The sequence below is a fragment of the Pantherophis guttatus genome, chromosome 2 (genome assembly GCF_059756535.1).
Source record: "Pantherophis guttatus breed Tessera chromosome 2, ASM5975653v1, whole genome shotgun sequence".
In the NCBI taxonomy this organism is placed as follows: domain Eukaryota; kingdom Metazoa; phylum Chordata; class Lepidosauria; order Squamata; family Colubridae; genus Pantherophis; species Pantherophis guttatus.
In genome coordinates this window covers 292586276-292600246 of record NC_142064.1, presented here as the reverse complement: position 1 = coordinate 292600246, position 13971 = coordinate 292586276, and the positions used below count along the sequence as shown (strand labels likewise).

General features: G+C 49.7%; 1 protein-coding gene across 4 annotated transcripts in view; it reads left to right on the top strand.

Moving 5' to 3' along the window:
* Window positions 1–9505, top strand: part of LOC148116190 (uncharacterized) — a 35369-nt gene extending 25864 nt beyond the window's left edge. For 2 of the 4 annotated variants that reach the window (XM_087884960.1, XM_087884959.1), the window contains exons 5-6: window positions 4802–4931; window positions 5448–9505. In XM_087884960.1, coding sequence (XP_087741086.1) covers window positions 4802–4931; window positions 5448–7876 — 2559 coding nt within the window. In that variant the 3' untranslated portion in view covers window positions 7877–9505. The other 2 variants (XM_087884957.1, XM_087884958.1) reach the window with 2 other exon arrangements.
* Window positions 9506–13971: the final 4466 nt, after the last annotated feature.

Here is a 13971-nt window from a genome sequence, read left to right as displayed (position 1 = left end):
AAAGGCATCTCCCGCCTGAGGGGATCTGCGCTCTGATTGGTTGCTGCGGGTGGAAAGGGGGCGTTTCCCATTTTCCCGCCTTTCCTTCTGGGCGCCGTTTGAGATTTACCTCAGGATCTTCCTGTCTTCTCTGCTGCGAATCTTAAAAACGTTTATATGGAAATAAAAGTAAAAGTTTGTGTCCGTGTCTCCCTCTTCCTTTGGACAGCAGCTGCCTATTTCCTCCACGTTAAACCTCTTCGGTTGCCGCTTCCAGTCGGGGGTTTCTATTTTATCCCCTGAGAGTGTCGGAAGAAAAATCAGGTCCAGTTCCAGGAAGGGAAGAAAATGGAGGCTGCTTAAGAAAGGAGGTTGATTGACGGGCGGAAGCAACAACGGCCTGCAGTCAGAAGAGAAGAGTAGCTCTTTGGGGAGGGGTGGGGGGCTCCAATCTGGATCCATGCCGAGAGTGGGGTGGGGGGGACTGGGACACCAGAGCTGCCAGAGAATCCTTGGGATACTCAGACTTGGAGAAAGAGCCTTTCCTGGATTTGGCCTCTCTCAGCTGCAGCCCGTTGGCCTCCAGCCCCTCCCTGACTGTGGAGCTGCCCCCTTCATCCCCTTCTCCTCCTTAGTCAGCCCCCCCAGTCCCCGTGTCAGGGACCCTTCCCTTCCCCCGAGTTAACTAGAAAGAGCCCGGAAGCCCCTTTCAGAGAAGGACCAAGTCCCCTGGGGCAGTTTGGGAACCTAAGCGGACATCTAGTCCACCCCTCCATGCACCCAGAGGGAAGTCTGGCTGAGGGTCGTGAAGAGAGCAAAGAAAATGGAGGGTCCCTTCTGGGCCTGCCCTGAACCCCACCTTGAACAGCAGCCCCCCCCAAGACTGAAGGGATCCCCCCTCCCATTTTCAGTTTCGCTCTCTGCGCCGAACTCTCCCACCTCCTTCAGGTGACGTCAGAAAGGAATCTGCCCGGAGACTGATGACGGCTAAGCAGAGAGACTTCCCATTGGTGCTTCAGCTCCTTCTGGCCCCTCCCAACTCAAAAGTCCGAGAAAGAGGCGATTTCCCTCCTTGAAATCCGCGTCTCTTTCTCGAAACGTCTGGACGAACCGGCCCCTTCAGGATTCCCTCCTCGACCCCAAATGTGTAGGAACCCCTCTTTCTTTCTTTCTTTCTTTCTTTCTTTCTTTCTTTCTTTCTTTCTTTCTTTCTTTCTTTCTTTCTTTCTTTCTTCTTTCTTTCTTTCTTTCTTTCTTTCTTTCTTTCTTTCTTTCTTCCTTCCTTCCTTCCTTCCTTCCTTCCTTCCTTCCTTCCTTCCTTCCTTCCTTCCTTTCGTCAGGATACCCTGGCCCAAGATACCCTGGCTCAGGGTACTTGGAAGAAGAAAACACAGGTCCCCCACAAAAAGCCCCCCCTTCTCTGCACCCCAAAAGAAACCGAGAAGCCAAGAAGAGAAACGCAAAAGCCGCTGGACGTAAAGAAACCAACCCCTCCCCCAGGCTGCCTTATTTGTGCCTCGGAAGCCCGGATGGCGGCGGCGGTTGCAGGAGGCGGAGACCCGGGAGGCGGCGTCCCCGAGAGGAAGGCTGGCCGGAGGGGAAAGGAGGGCCGGGGATCAGCCCTCACCGCCTCAGAGGACAAAAGACCCACCAAAGGAGCCTCTGGATCTCCAGGCGCTGCAGAAACGGCACCAGAATCCTCCCCCTCATCCGGCTCCTTTCCCGGCTGTCCCGGAACAGCGTTTGGGGGGCTGCCCCAGAGAAGGGAAAGGGGCCCAAATTATCCCCCAAAGCCCCAGAAGGCAACTCATCGAGAGAAGCAACCTGGAACTAAGGAGAAACTGCCTGACAGGGAGGAGAATTAACCGGTGGAACTCCTTGCCACCAGAAGTCGTGGGCGCTTCATCACTGGAGGGTTTTCAGAAGAGACTGAACAGCCCCTTGTCAGAGATGGTATAGGATGGATCTCCTGCCTGAGCAGGGGGTTGGACTAGATGGCCTCCAAGGTCCCTTCCAGCTCTCTTCTCTTCTGACTGCAGGCCGTTGTTGGTTCCGCCCGTCAATCAACCTCCTTTCTTAAGCAGCCTCCATTTTCTTCCCTTCCTGGAACTGGACCTGATTTTTCTTCCGACACTCTCAGGGGATAAAAGAGAAACCCCAGACTGGAAGCGGCAACCGAAGAGGTTTAACGTGGAGGAAATAGGCAGCTGCTGTCCAAAGAAAGAGGGAGACACGGACACAAACTTTTACTTTTATTTCCCTATAAACGTATTTAAGATTCGCAGCAGAGAAGACAGTCAGGATCCTGAGGTAAATCTCAAACGGCGACCAGAAGGAAAAGGCGGGAAAACAGGGAAACGCCCCCTTTCCACCCGCAGCAACCAATCAGAGCGCAGATCCCCTCAGGCGAGCACCATGGACGGGCCTTTCTTCCTCCTACTCCCAAGCCCATCCTCCCCGCCCTCTCCCTTCCCCCTCCCATGCGCTCTTTTTTCCTGCGCTTTCTATAATCCTGGCACTTTGTCCCAAATCCACCAGGGGGCGGCCTCCACCAACGGAAGGGAACTCCAGGCGCTCCCTCATTGGTCCATCGGAAGGCAAACATTCCAGCTAGCTTTCCAGAGGAAGTTGCGAAGGATTTGACATCACAAACGCTTGCCTCTCTAGAAATTTGCACTCCCTCTCTTTAACCCTTGGGGCCCTGGAGGAGGCGGAGAGGCTGCGAGAGAGTCTGGCGGGGGGACATCGAGACGTGCCCCTGGTGAGGGGAGGGTCCAATCCTCCCCAGCCGCCCTCTCCTTGCAGGAGGAAGTGGGGATGCCGGGAAGGCGGTGGGGATCCAGGGAAGAGCCGAGTGGGATGAGGGGAGGCCCAGCAGGAGAGGAGAGAAGCCGGGCGAGGTGGAGGCAGGATTCGCACCAGGCTCCCCGAGGGCCCCATCCTGTCCCCGGAGGGGAGAGAAGCAGGGCGACCTCTCCAGCTGCCTCCTTCCCGGCCCTGCTCGTGAGGACCTGGGCCCTGCGCTGGGATGAGCCGCTTGGGGCAGGTTGGGGGAAGGTTGCTCTGCGGCTAAATTCCACTTTCTAATTCTTGGCGTTTCTTTTTCTTCCCATCTCAGATACAGAAACTGGAAGCCATTTGTGGTCTTTGCAAGGCAAACGTTTCTCTTGGGGGAAGAAGAAAAAGAGCGGAATCCCTTGCAGGGATCAATCCTGCAGCACCAGAAATGGTCCCGTGAAGGAAAAGGCATCTGGAGACCCACCAGAGTCCTTGGAGCCATTTGCAGTTGCTCTGCAGGACAGAGAAAGGATGGAGACACAAGCTTTTGGAAAGGAGGGAGCCAGAAAAGGCCCTTCAGCTGCTCAGCCTGGGAAGGGTGGGAAGCTCTGGACAAGAACCGGGCAGAAGATCCTGGAGGAGGAAACCATCCTCCCTTCAGAAGTTCAGTCCTGGAACTCCATCCAGTACCAGGAGGCTGAGGGTCCCCGAGGACTTTGCAGCCGACTCCATGGTTTTTTCAGACAATGGCTGAGACCAGAAAAGCACACGAAAGCCCAGATGCTGGACCTGGTGGTTCTGGAGCAGCTCCTGTTCCTTCTGCCCCCAGAGATGGAGGGCTGGGTGCGGGAGTGTGGAGCAGAGACCAGCTCCCAGGCGGTGGCCCTGGCGGAAGGCCTCCTCCTCAGCCAGGCAGAGGAGCAGAAGGAGCAGGTCCAGTTGCAGGTGAGAGACTTTAGGGAGCTCAGAAGGGAATAGAGAAAGTGGTTGAATACTTCACCCTCCTTCCCAAACTTCTCTGGCATTCATCATATGTGGCAATTGTTCCCTTGTTTTCTCACTCAACCTCACGGATGGATATTGGGGGTTTTGAGATTGTGTTCCGAATATAAGAATCCACTTTATCTCATGTGATGTATATTAATTCTGCTTCTTTTTTCCTTCTTCCTGTTTGAAGTGCTGCACTGTGGAGATCAGAGATCCTGAGGGAAAGAAGAACCCATCAAATCCCCCTCAGGAGCTATTTTTCAGGAGGATCCCTTTGGAAGATCTAAGTCGGGACATCTCAGGAGGTAATAGAAGATCCTCCGATTTCCTATCTGTCTTAACTTCGCTATCTCTTCTTTTCTATAGAATATCTCCTTCTATTTTGTTAATGATGCATTTTGAAATTATTTATTCCTTACAGAGGAACAAAGAACAAGGATTTCTGGTTTTTATGACGGGGATCAAATAGCGGTTAAACCTCCAAATCAAGTAAGAAAGCGAAAAGTTATTAGATTTCTATTCTCCCTTCAGGAAATGACGCGGGTGTGCAGAGGGCTCCCTCCTTCTATTTCCCCCACCTCCCTTGTTTTGCCTGGATTATTTTTGTCTTCTTCCACAACATGGAAGAAGGCATTATAAAGTCCTACCAACACATGTCATCTTGATTCTATCCCTCTTAATGCAGCCTATGATTCTGTTGGGGGTTTTAATGGCAACTGTAGCATACTGTTGACCCATGTTTAAGTGGTTGTCCACTAGGACTCCAAGATCTCTGTTGCCCTTACTACTGTTGAGCCAGGTATCACCTATTCTAGTGCATTTGGTTTTTCTTTCCTAAATGTAGAATCTTACGTTTCTCACAGTTGATTTCAACCCTAACCCTAATCTGTTGATCCTTCCATATCTGGAGCTTATCTTCTGGAACGTTGTTATTCCTGTCAACTTGGTCTTGTCTGCAAATATGATGAGTTCCCCTTCTATCCTCTTGTCTAAATCATTGATGAAGATGAACAGATCTTGTGAATCCTCCTGTTCTTTTTTTTCCCCCTGGGTTCAGGAGAGTCTTGTGTCCTTCGAGGAGGTGGCTGTGTCTTTCTCGGAGGAGGAATGGTCTCAGCTGGATCCTGACCAGAAAGCGCTGCATTCGGAAGTCATGCTTGAAAACCATAGGAATGTGGGCTCTCTGGGTAAGAGTTCCCTAGTCCCCAATCAGAGAGTTCAAGAAGACAGATTTTAATTAGGGTTTTTATTAAAAAAAACCACTAATCAGATATCGTCTCCTGGGAGGGAGAAGGAAAGGATCTGGCCTTCTTGTACTCCAAGGAAGGAAGGAGTCAATTAAAATTATGAACTTTGTGGTCCCTGAGGTCAAAAGATTGGGGACCCCTGGACTAGAAGACCTCCAAGGTCCCTTCCAACTCTGTTATTCTATTCTATTCCTTAACTCAAAACTGACTGAGTGAGATTTGCATATATATATACCATAGATAATTGTAAAGAAAGAGATGTTTTCTAGATATTTTCAAAACTTTCATGACTCATGAATATAGAAATCATATCTATATACACCACTGTAGGCATGGAAATATAAAACCTAATGGAATTTCGGAGAAATTCAGAAGGAAATTCACTTGACTTTCTACAGTTTGATCTTTTTCTCTTGTAACCCTTGTTATCATTTTCATTTCCCTTTTGCTTTGAAGGTAATAATGGGCAGGAGAATCAAGATTCCTGTGAACTGTTCCAAGTGATCAATGCTAAAGATGGAACGGAGAAGTTTGGAATTCGAATGGAATTCAAAAGCCATGAGAGGAACCACTCAAAGAATTGGTATCAGGAAAGCTCATCTTCCATTGATGCTCCGATGCAAGACTTCCATGCCCAAGAAGAGAAAATAAGGAAAAAATATACTGGAAAAAGAGTGAAGCTATTAAAAGATAAAGTAGAAGTAAATGAACAGGATTTAACCCAAAACAAAGGAGAAGATGCTATAGGAAGACACAACGGACAAAATTACAATGGGACATTCATTCTTTCTCTTGGAAATAATTTCCTTACATCTGAAAAAGCGATTGACACAAAAGAGAAGCCTTATAAATGTTTGGAATGTGGAAAATGTTTTAGAACAAGCTGGCAATGTACTATCCATAACAGGATCCACACAGGGGAGAAACCATATAAATGCATAGAGTGTGGAAAGACCTTTGCTCATAGATATAATCTTATTCCCCATAAAAGAATCCACACAGGGGAGAAGCCATATAAATGTATGGAGTGTGGAAGGACCTTTGCTCATAGCACTGGATTTACAAGACACAAAAAGATCCACACAGGAGAGAAACCATATAAATTCATGGAATGTGGAAAGACGTTTACTCACAGCACTGGACTTACAAGACACAAAAAGATCCACACAGGGGAGAAACCATATAAATGCATGGAATGTGGAAAGACCTTTGCTCATAGATATAATGTTATTCCCCATAAAAGAATCCACACAGGGGAGAAGCCATATAAATGTATGGAGTGTGGAAGGACCTTTGCTCATAGCAGTAAAGTTACTATCCATAAAAGGATCCACACAGGAGAGAAGCCATATAAATGCATGGACTGTGGAAAGACCTTTGTTCGTAGCTGTAGACTTAATTCCCATGAAAGGATCCACTCAGGAGAGAAACCATATAAATGCATGGAGTGTGGAAAGACCTTTGCTCTTAGAGTTACTCTTATTTCCCATAAGATGTTCCACAAAGGGGAGAAGCCGTATAAATGCATGGAGTGTGGAAAGACGTTTACTCAGAGCACTGAACTTACAAGACACAAAAAGATCCACACAGGGGAAAAGCCATTTAAATGTTTGGAATGTGAAAAATGTTTTAGAACAAGCAGGCAACTTATTATCCATAAAAGGATCCACACAGGGGAGAAGCCATATAAATGCATGGAGTGTGGGAAGACCTTTGCTCAAAGAGGTAATCTTATTTCCCATAAAAGAATCCACACAGGGGAGAAGCCATATAAATGTATGCAGTGTGGAAGGACCTTTGCTGAAAAACGTACTTTTACTTTCCATAAGATGATCCACAAAGGGGAGAAGCCATATAAATGCATGGAATGTGGAAAGACGTTTGCTCAGAGCACTGGACTTGCAAGACACAAAAAGATCCACACAGGAGAGAAACCATATAAATGCATAGAATGTGAAAAATGTTTTAGAACAAGCAGGCAACTTATTATCCATAAAAGGATCCACACAGGGGAGAAGCCATATAAATGCATGGAGTGTGGGAAGACCTTTGCTCAAAGAGGTAATCTTATTTCCCATAAAAGAATCCACACAGGGGAGAAGCCATATAAATGTATGCAGTGTGGAAGGACCTTTGCTGAAAAACGTACTTTTACTTTCCATAAGATGATCCACAAAGGGGAGAAGCCATATAAATGCATGGAATGTGGAAAGACGTTTGCTCAGAGCACTGGACTTGCAAGACACAAAAAGATCCACACAGGAGAGAAACCATATAAATGCATGGAATGTGGAAAGACCTTTGCTTATAGTAGTGACCTTAGAAGACACAAAAAGCTCCACACTGGAGAGAAACCACATAAATGCATGGAATGTGGAAAGACCTTTGCTCAAAGAGGTAACCTTACTTCCCATAAGAAAATCCACACAGGAGAGAAACCATTTAAATGCATGGAATGTGGAAAGACCTTTACTCGAAGAGGTAGTCTTACTTCCCATAAGAAAATCCACACAGGAGAGAAGCCATATAAATGCATGGAATGTGGAAAGACCTTTGCTCAAAGAAGTAATCTTACTTCCCATAAGAAAATCCACACAGGAGAGAAGCCATATAAATGCATGGAATGTGGAAAGACCTTTGCTCAAAGAAGTCATCTTACTTCCCATAAGAAAATCCACACAGGAGAGAAGCCATATAAATGCATGGAGTGTGGAAAGACCTTTGCTTATAGTAGTGACCTTAGAAGACACAAAAAGCTCCACACAGGAGAGAAACCATTTAAATGCATGGAATGTGGAAAGACCTTTGCTCAAAAAGGTAATCTTACTTCTCATAAAAGGATCCACGCTCAGGAGAAACTATATTGCAATAGCAATTCCACTTAGACTTATATACCACTCCACAATGTTTTACCACAGTCTCTGAACAGTTTACAAAGTCAGCATATTGTCCCCAGCAATCTGGATCCTCATTTTACCCACCCCAGAAGAATGAAACCATGAGCTGGTCAGGATCGAACTCCTGGCTGTGGACAATTAGCCTGTAGTACTGCATTCTAACCACTGACCCACCCTATCTCTCTAGATTTGTATGTGTGTGCATATTGTGCCTTTCTGATCCAAATGAGACAAGGTTGAATTCAACAAAATGAAACTTAGGAGAAAAGTAAGATTTTACACCTGGGCAGGAAAAACAGATTACTTGAAACCTGGCTCAAAAACAGTAATTGGGAGAGGGACCTTGGGAGTCTGAATCAATGATCACTTAAACATGAGTCACGTGTGTGCAGCAGCAGCCAAAAAAGCTAATATAGGGATTCCTCCTCTGCGCATGTCCAAGATGGCCGCTCCCAGCTGAGCGGCGGCGATACTCGGGGGATATCCCCCGGGTTTTGGGGGTTCCGGGGGCTCGACCAGCTAATTGACCCCCATGTCTGGTGAGGGGAGCTTCTCACCAGTCTGTGTCATCTTCTTGAGAGCTGGCAGCTCTCCAGGACACGATGGCCAGGAACGAGACGGAGACGGCTGCGCTGCGGCTCTATGAGCGGGGAGAGCGCCCTCAGCGTCCTCGGCATCTCCCCGCAGCTGCCGAGCTAGTGGAACGGGCGGTGGCGGCGTCGGCGATGCAGCCCCTCCCTGGAGCTTCAGGGACTCCGAGGGGATGACAGGGGCTTCCTGTTAGACCCAACGGTGGACGGGGATGTTTTAAGAGCTGGCATCGTCGGGATTGGCACTCGCTTTAACACTGGGACGAGCGGCTGGGAGAGATAACATCAGAGAGGCCGGAAAGGGACAGGAGCCTGAATAGGGAGAGCGAGGGGCATCCTGACCATGATTTGAATCAGACCATCAATGTTTGTTTCTTGGAACTGCCGGTTACAGCTATGGATGGGAGGCCCACTTGGAGGGGGCCCACTCCTGGTCCTTCCAGAGGCTCCCCCCCCTCCCTCATTTGGATGGGGGTGAGCTAGAAACATTGCTGTTTGATGGTCACAAAAGACCTTGGGCCAGGCTTTTATGCCTTACGTGGTCTATCAGCCTCCAGGAGGCCACTTATCATCTGGAGATGCCTCTGAATAAATAATATGATACGATACTTGTTATGATACCTGCCTCCCATGGACATGGACATCTATAGCCTCCCGATTCGCCTCCCTACTCACCTAAGGTGCAGCCGCTAGAGTTATCGGAGTCTTCTCTGGGCCCGTGAACCTGTAGATTGGTGGTTTGTCATCAATGCCCCCAATTGTAAGAGGGAAATATTCGGATTTCAAGTCTTTCATGGTGCCGGTCGATGACTGCGGTTTCTGGCCCTTCCCAGCTTTCGTGAGAGGGCAGCTGGTGTTAACATCTGGCCTCGAAGCGGCCTAAGACTCCATCCACTGCTGTGAGAGAGCAGTGGAGTTTACTGACTTGGAATTGATTGAATATCCCTTTCCAGACTTGGACTATCTTGATTACCCCCAGGCCGTTGATTTTCCCCCGATTGATTGATTAATTAATTGATTGATTAGATGTATTCGCCAACAGAACTTCTTATTCTGCGAGACTCCCCCCTCTCGCAGGTGTGGCCCTCCACTTTATCAAGGGCCTACCTTTATGACGGGCTTTGGCACCCCGAGAGGTGGCATGCTGCAAAAAGGGGATTAAGGGGTTTTTTAGGGAAACTTTTTGATAGATTTTTAAGGGGCGGGAGGGTTGTGTGGGTTTGGGGGTTAACTCACAGGGGGAGGGGTCCGGCCCAGCTGTTAGTGGGGCCACGGAGGGTGCAGATTCCGGGGGTAAGGGGGACATCAGAGTCCATTCTGTCGAGGGCTTTTCTATCAATGTGTTGAGTGGGAGGGGCAGATATGGTGGGAGCAGGGGGCCACATCATGTAGTGGGGGCGCGCACTCGCTATCTTCGACCGGTGGCACGCCCCGGTCCCCATAGCCCTTCTCGTATCCCAGGCTGTTCAGACTCTCAGGGCCCGAGCCTTCGGCTGCTGTCGTGCAATGCCAGGTCCGTGGTAAATAAAGCCCCCCTCATTTGCGATCTTATTCAGGAGGGGGGAGCGGACCTGGCAGGTATTACGGAGACCTGGTTGGGCCATGAGGGGGGGGTTCCCCTCGTGGATATGTGCCCACCAGGTTTCCGAGCATTCCATCAGCCGAGAGCTCAGGGCAGGGGCGGGGGGGTGGCGGTTATTATAAAGGAAAGTCTTGATCCGAGGGAGACCACTGTTCCACAGATAGCCGGATGTGAGTCCCTTTTTGTGAGGTGGGGTCGTGGAGTACAGATGGGCTTGTTGATCACGTACCTGGCTCCCTGCCGCGTGGCAACGGCCCTGCTCGAGCTGCTCAACGTCATAGCTGAGGTGGCGGTTGGTACCCCCAGACTTCTAGTCATGGGGGATTTCAACCTGCCATCTGTCGGCGAAACGTCTGAGGTGGCTCGAGAGTTCATGGCTTCCATGACGGCCATGGACCTTACTCAGTTAATTCATGACCCCACTCACACGGGCGGACACACTCTGGACTTAGTTTTTGTCTCTGGTCAGTGGTTGAGTGGCCTTGATACAGGGGATATAGTCATCGAACCCTTGTCATGGTCTGACCACTCGCTCCTTCGACTGGACTTTCTAACCGCTGCACCCCGCCGCAGGGAGGCGGGACCGACCAGGTGGTTCCGCCCCAGGCGCCTGATGGACCCTGATAGGTTCCAGATGGAGCTTGGGCCATTTCCTGAGACTCTGGCTCATGACTCGACTGAGGACCTGGTGGCCGCCTGGGATAGTGCGGCTGCCGGGGCCTTGGACCGTGTCGTGCCTTTGCGGCCTCTGACCCGGCACCGAACTCACCTAGCTCCTTGGTTCTCCGAGGAGCTCAGGGAGATGAAGCGCCGGAAAAGACGCCTGGAGAGTAGTTGGAGGACCAGTCGCTCCGAATCCGACCGAACACTGGTGAGGTCTCATATTAAGACCTACCTAGTGGCGATAAAAGCGGCGAAATCTAGTTATTTTGCCGCTCTTATCGCGTCATCAGATAATCGCCCGGCCGCCCTGTTTAGGGTGACCCGCTCCCTCCTCCATCTGGAAGCGCGGGATGACCCCTTGCAGGGCCGAGCCGAGGACTTTGTGCAGTATCTGTATGACAAAATCGCTCAGATTCGGGAAGGACTGGCCTCTGACTGGGTATGTCCGGACGGGATGACTGAGGCAGGTCTTGAGAGTGTTATCTGGGGGGAGTTCGATCCTGTGGCTCCTGAGGACATGGACAGGGTCCTGGGACGGCTGAACGCGACCACATGTTTATTGGACCCGTGTCCCTCCTGGTTGGTACTGGCTTCCCGGGAGGTGACACGAGGCTGGCTCCAGAAGATTGTTAACGCTTCTTTGAGTGAGGGGGTCCTGCCGGCCGCTTTGAAAGAAGCGGTTGTGAGGCCCCTCCTCAAGAAGCCCTCTCTGGATCCGGCTGTTTTGGCTAACTATCGTCCAGTCTCCAACCTTCGCTTTGTTGCGAAGGTTGTTGAGAGTGTGGTGGTGCAACAGCTTCCCCGGTACCTGGATGAAGCTGTCTATCTAGACCCGCTCCAGTCCGGCTTCCGGCCTGGGCACAGCACGGAAATGGCATTGGTCGCGTTGGTGGATGATCTCTGGAGGGCTCGGGATAGGGGTTGCTCCTCTATCCTGGTCCTGTTAGACCTCTCAGCGGCTTTTGATACCATCGACCATGGTATCATGTTGCACCAGGTGGCGGGGTTGGGGGTGGGGGGCACCGTTCTGCGGTGGTTCTCCTCCTACCTCTCTGACCGGTCGCAATCTGTGTTGACGGGGGGGCAGCGGTCGACCCCGAGGCACCTTGCTTGTGGGGTGCCACAAGGGTCGGTCCTCTCGCCCCTTCTGTTCAACATTTATGTAAAGCCGCTGGGTGAGATCATCCGTGGCTTTGGGGTGGAGTTCCATCAGTACGCTGATGACACCCAGCTGTACATCTCCACCCCAGGCCACCCCAACGATGCCCTTGAAGTGATGTCCCAGTGCCTGGAGGCCGTGCGGGCCTGGATGGGGAGAAACAGGCTCCGACTCAACCCCTCCAAGACCGAGTGGCTGTGGCTTCCAGCGTCCCGATATAGCCAGCTGACACCATCGCTGGCTATTGGGGGCGAATCATTCGCCCCCACGGAGAGGGCTCGCAACTTGGGCGTCCTCCTGGACGCACGGCTGTCTTTAGAAGATCATTTGACGGCCGTGGCCAGGGGGGCTTTTTATCAGGTTCGCCTGATACGCCAGCTGCGCCCCTTTCTAGATCGGGACTCTCTACGCACAGTCACTCAGGCACTAGTCATTTCCCGCCTGGACTACTGCAACGCTCTGTACATGGGGCTCCCCCTGGGGTGCACCCGGAGGCTCCAGCTGGTCCAGAACGCGGCCGCGCGGGGGATTATGGGGGCGACGAGGCGCTCCCATGTGACACCTCTCCTGCGCGAGCTGCACTGGCTCCCAGTGGTCTTCCGGGTGCGCTTCAAGGTGTTGGTGACCACCTTTAAAGCGCTCCATGGCTTAGGGCCGGGGTATTTACGAGACCACCTTCTGCCACCAATAGCCTCCCACCGGCCAGTACGCTCGCACAGAGTGGGCCTCCTCAGGGTGCCGTCCGCCAGACAATGTCGGCTGGCGACCCCCAGGGGGAGAGCCTTCTCTGTGACGGCGCCCACCCTCTGGAACAACCTTCCCCCAGAGTTACGTATAATAACAGACCTCCGGATTTTTCGTCGGACCCTGAAAACCTATTTATTTCAACAAGCTGGGCTGGCCTGAGTTAAATTTTAAATTGATTTTAAATTGGGTTATCTTAATTTCGGCCAAAATATTTAATTATTTTAATACTGTTCTTAAATTTTGTATGCTTTGTTTTTATCTTGGCTGTGCACCGCCCTGAGTCCTATTTGGAGAAGGGCGGTATAGAAATTTAATTAATAAATAAATAATTAATAAATATAATCCTTGATTGTATAAACAGAGGCATAGAATGCCTGTTTAATCACAATCACGTGAAGTATTAGTACCGTTTTATAAAGCCTTAGTAAGACCACACCTGGAATACTGCATCCACTTTTGGTCATCACATTACAAAAAAGATGTTTAAGTTTTGGAGAAAATGCAAAGAAGAGCAGCTAAGTTGATTAAAGACCTGAAGACTAAATCATATGAAGAACGGTCGCAGGATTTGGGTGTGGCTAGTCTACAGAAAAGAAGGATTAGGAGTGACAGGATAGCAGTATTCCAGTACTTGAGAGGCTGCCACAAAGAGAAGGAAAGTCAATTTATTTTCCAGAGCACGAGAGGGCAGGACAAGAAACAATGCATGTGAACTAATCAAGGAGAGAAGTAACCTCGAATTAAGGAGAATCTTCCTTACCATGAAGACAATTAACCAGTGGAACAGCTTTCCTTCAGACATTGTGGTTGCTTCATCTCTGGACATTTTAAAGAAGAGACTGGATAGTCACTTGTCTGAAATAGATCCTGTAGGAATATCAATAGATCCTGAAATGGTATAGGATCTCCTGCTTGAGCCGAAAATATGGATAGGGGTACCAGCTGCCAAATACTCATACTGGGCTTAGGACTTCAGGCACCAGGGCTCTGTCATTTCGTGGATGGACAGAAGGAGAAAGTTGTGTCTCTGGAGGGTCTTTAAAAAGAAAAAAAAATTCTACCGATTAGAATGGGAAAAATTTTTTTTGGTTTATTAAACAGAATGACTACAAAATTTATTTGGCAAGGGAAGAAAGCCAGAATCAGATTAAAAGTAATACAAGACACAAGAGACAGAGGAGGAATAGCTTTCCCGGACTGGGAGACCTATTACCAAGCAGCTGGCTTAGTCTGGATAAAGGAGTGGATAGAATTAGAAAATAAAAGACTCTTTATATTAGAAGGACACAATCTTCATGTCGTGTGGCACACATTTCTATGGGGGGTGGTGGAAACAAAGCAC